The following is a 4,482-nucleotide window of genomic DNA, read 5'->3' as shown; positions in this document are numbered from 1 at the left end:
AATAGAAGTTTAACAATGGAGTTTTAGATCTCCCAATTCATCACAAACTGAATTTCCCCTAACTTCAACTAGAACAAAGATGTTTAGCCACTCATGGTGGACAGAAACACAAAAAAGGTAAAGAAGAAAAGTGGAGAAGGGGGCTGCTGTGCTGCCGAAATTCTGCAGAAAATCCGATGAGGATGTGATGATTTTTTGCTGGTTTGGTGTTGTCCCCTTTCATAGGTGAAGAGTCCTAATCCTTTTTGAACTTGGAATCCTATTTTGACTTGGTCTTTTGTAGTCTTTGACTCCTTTATCTTGTATTTTATGATGGATAAAACTCCCTTGGTGAAGGGATTTCTTTGGTGTAGCTTTTGGAGTTGCCATAGAATTGATCTTGTAGTGTTTGAGGTAGGATAGTACTTTAATACTTTTGAAATTTGAATTTTTCTTCTCTTTCCGCACTGCTGGGTTTTTGGCGTCAGTTTGATTTGGGCAGTTGATTTGGGCAAATCGCTTGCCCAAATCGTTTCTGTGTGTTTGGCCAAATCGATTTTTCAGCTTTTTCTGCAATTTTTCTCCAAGTTTCCATTTTTTTCATTTTCTGTAAAAACATCATAAAAATATAAATTAAACTAGAAAAATGCATATTTAAATAGTAATAAAGATAATAAAAATGTGACTAAATTATGCTCGATCAATTGCCATTATTAATAAGTCAGTTTCTGTATTTTCAGAAACCTATTAAAACGTGCTTAACTTTTCTTTTCATTAACAAAATAGTCCTTATATCATTTTTTCCGTTAAAAATAGATAAAGTATGAGAGAGAAAAATTTTAAAATCCAATTTTGCCCTCAAATAAAACTTTTTATTTAGTCCTTGGATATTGCTATTATTAACAAGTCAGTCCCTCCATTTTCAGAAATTTATTAAAACGTTCTTATCTTTTCTCATATCTATTAAAACATCCTAAGAGTTTAATTCCGTCAATGAAATAGTCCCTATATTTTCTCATATCTATTAAAACGTCATTATCATTTCTTTCTGTCAACGAAATAGTCTCTCATCATTGTTTCTTTCCTCAATGAAATAGTCCCTCCCTACATTTTCAGAAATCTATTAAAACGTTCTTATCTTTTTTCATATCTATTAAAACGTCCTTATTGTTTCTTTCCGTCAATGAAATAATCCCTATCTTTTCTCACATCTATTAAAATGTCCTTATCGTTTCTTTCCGTCAACGAAATAGTCCTTCCTCCTCCTCCTCCTCCTCCTCCTCCTCCTCCTCCTCCTCAAAAAAGAAGAAAAAAAAGAAGAAGAAGAAGATGATGATGAAGGAGAAGAAGAAGAAGAAAAAGAGGAAAAAAGAAGAAGAAGAAGAAGAAAAAATGAAGAATAAGAAAAAGAAGGAGAAGAAGAAAAAGATGATGATGAAGAAGAAGAAGAAAAATCACCTCTTCCTTCTTAAAGAAGAAGAATAAAAAGAAAAATCGAAGTAGAATCAAAGAAGAAGAAGAAGAAGTAGGAGGAGGAAAAGAAGGGGGGTAAGTTGGTCTTTTACTATATTTTTAATGGCAGAAATAGATGGAAGGACTATTTTGTTGACGGAGAGAAAAGACAATGACGTTTTAATAGGTTTCTGAAAATACATGGACTGACTTGTTAATAATGGCAATACCCAGATATTAAATTGTAAATCTCTCTTTATTTATTAGTAATAACCCCTTTTTATATTGAGGCTTACAATGCAGATAACTAATCAGATACAAGCATAGTTTTATTTGAACTTGATAACTTATCTAGCTGATAAGATGAAGATAAAATCTAATTTAACTACTTAATAAATTCAGATAGAGATAGATTTTTTAATCTGAAAGAGAAACTTCTACTGCTGATGGACTTCTAATTCTGTGTGAAGCGCTTGTTGTAGTACTTATCCACAAACGCATCCATAACAGCCAGTTTCAACATTGCTGGTTTATGCAAAAGGGAGAGGAGGCAAAAATAGCACGCAATTGTTTGAAAAAGAAAACCTTTTAACAGATAGTCGGAGTTTAATTATGAAGATTGCTAATAATTATGTGAAAAATTGTCATCTGAGAAAATTGAATATTGGGAATTAGGATCACATGTTAGGATGCTGTAACAGGATTAAGCGTAGCAACCACTATAAAACATATATGGATCCTGGGAATACAAGGGTTTTACAGATGCTGCTTATCACCATAGAGGTTGAATGCAGGATAAATAATCTAAGACCCATACTGGGTCTTACTAGTTACTACTAGTACATTAGTCTTTGCTTGCTGGGAAATACTTGTATTGTAAATTCAATCTCAAAAAAAAAAGATTAGTGCTTGTAATATAATTGTCATTTCCCAAGCCAAATTAACACTGGACATTGTCCTTGTACGGTCTAGATTCTCTTTTTCACAATTGCAATTCTTGCTTTTCTAATATCCTTTGTCAAAGGTGATGTGAAGATGGAACTACACAGGCACATCAATGTTTACATTGGACTATTTCTTGAAGTTGTTCATGGCCAGGAGGTTAGCTAGCTAATCATCCTTATGTGCTGAAATTGAAGCATAATATTAGAATATAACGTATCTACAGAATGTTCACATTTTTCTCTATCAGTAGCAAAGATGTGATTAATCTTCAGTGACACTCTTCATTGTCGAATTCAGTAAAACAAGCTTGGTTCAGGTTGAACCATACCTGCTGGAATGCCCTGATGATGAGACCATGGAACTCATCAGAATTTAATGTCAAATAGCATGCCAAGAGTTCTTCAAGCTCTTCTAGCTGGCTAATTCTCTGCTCTCTAATCATCTCAGTCATTGAATCTCTGAAGTCCTTCTGGGGATCATACGAAAATTTTACCATGGCGAAGCTTTCTAAATCCTTGAATTCCTCCATTTCTTTGTCCTTTGCCTTCTTTTTCATTTTCAACTTGGCTTTCTTCATGTCTTCCAGAGCTTTTATTTTGCAAATTTCAACTTTTGAAGCTGTTCTTGGAGAATAAACTTTTAGTTTACTGTTCTGCTTTGGTCTTTTCCTCTGTAATTCCCTGCTTATGCACAGAGATTTCCTCTGTTCTTCACTTCTTGACTTGAGCTCTTCAATCTTCTTCTCTTTCAACCTCTGCCGCTCAAAGCTAAACTTTTCTGTAGAAAATCCATCATGTTCCTTCTCAGCAGGAAAATCACAACCCACTTCAATTTTCCTTCCATGAGAATCTCTTGAATTCATGGAAGAGAAGTAGCAATCTTTCCTTGAATCAAAAGCTGCCAACTTACAATCCTCCCTTTCAACCATCCCACCTGTTCTTTGAGGTTCAGTCTCAAACACATTCTTCATTGCTGCATTTCTTGGAATCCTTTCTGCTTCATGTTGTATTCCATCTAGTTCTAATTGCTTCCCTTCAAAATCCCTTTGCTTTCCTTTTCTTAATTTCTCATCTCTTCTAACTTTCAGCCTTGGTGTTCTGATTTCTGCTTCTTTTTCCCTTGTACTTGTTCGTTCTGGCAAAATCTCTTCTTCTTCTAGTAATTCTTTCATTTTCTTTACTGGAGAAACCATGTTACTGAACTTTTGAGTCTGTCCACTTCCATTCACTCTTGAAGCTTTTGATTTACAGCTGTGGTGGCTTGATGCTAGAAATTCAAGATCATCGTCTGAATTGTACTGAACTGATCGTGACACATTTATGTAGTTCATGCCCTCAAGACTATCCTCTCCAAACGATAGCCTCCAAAAAGCATCACCATCTCCTCCATAAATTTTACCTCCACTATTAGCACAAGCCGAAGAGTCTGTAGACACAGAATTCCATTTCTCTTTTTGCTTGACTTTCGCATGTTTCTGCCTGGAACTGATGCTTGTTTGCTTGAACTTTGTCAGCCATGAAGTGGGTAGAACTTGAGAGATTAAGAAAGGGCGAGAAGAAGCAGATGATGAAGATGGTTTCTTCTTGCCCCACTTCATCTTTCTACACTACTGATTAATGGGGTTTTCTCAGCTTTTTCTAATTTCTTTCCTTGGATGAGAATTTGCAGAGGAGATGGTAAGAAACTGAATAAGCTGCTAACGGAGAAGAGGAAGTTCTAGCAGTTGGAGGGCAGTTAGGCTTATAAAAAGGAACGTGGGTTTCTTATTTGTTTTCTTTCTGCAAGAATTTCTTGTTTTTCAAAAGAAAGATCCGCTCTAAATCTTGTGACCACTTTGCCTAACTTTAATTTTGTTTTCCACTTTTATGTTATGGTTTCTACTTGAAAATTAATTCATGGGTAGATGGGGACCTCTCGGATCTCCTAGGAGAAGAAACACTACAAGTAGAAAATTGCAGTTCCCAGCCAACTACGGCTAATTGCTCAAGGCTATATGAAATAAAGGCTAAGCTGCACCATTTAGATCCTTGAGAAGACCCTCTATCACAAGACCATCAGCCTCTCTTAAAATCATGCCTTGCCTCTTGCTTTTACCTTTCCAATGTC

General features: G+C 35.4%; 1 protein-coding gene across 1 annotated transcript; it reads right to left on the bottom strand.

Moving 5' to 3' along the window:
- Positions 1 to 1,987: 1,987 nt before the first annotated feature.
- LOC110607675 (transcription repressor OFP5) lies at positions 1,988 to 4,232 on the bottom strand. Its single transcript, XM_021746823.2, has one exon. The coding sequence runs from the start codon at positions 3,971 to 3,973 to the stop codon at positions 2,645 to 2,647; it is 1,329 nt and encodes a 442-aa protein (XP_021602515.1). The 5' UTR covers positions 3,974 to 4,232; the 3' UTR covers positions 1,988 to 2,644.
- Between the last annotated feature and the right edge of the window lie 250 nt (positions 4,233 to 4,482).

Source organism: Manihot esculenta, chromosome 16, assembly GCF_001659605.2.
Source record: "Manihot esculenta cultivar AM560-2 chromosome 16, M.esculenta_v8, whole genome shotgun sequence".
Lineage (NCBI taxonomy): Eukaryota > Viridiplantae > Streptophyta > Magnoliopsida > Malpighiales > Euphorbiaceae > Manihot > Manihot esculenta.
Note: the sequence above shows the minus strand (reverse complement) of the source record. Positions and strands in the feature narration are given on the sequence as shown.

Coding starts and splice junctions, on each gene's coding strand:
- LOC110607675 (XM_021746823.2), bottom strand. CDS start 3,973: ATGAAGTGGGGCAAGAAGAAACCATCTTCATCATCTGCTTCTTCTCGC.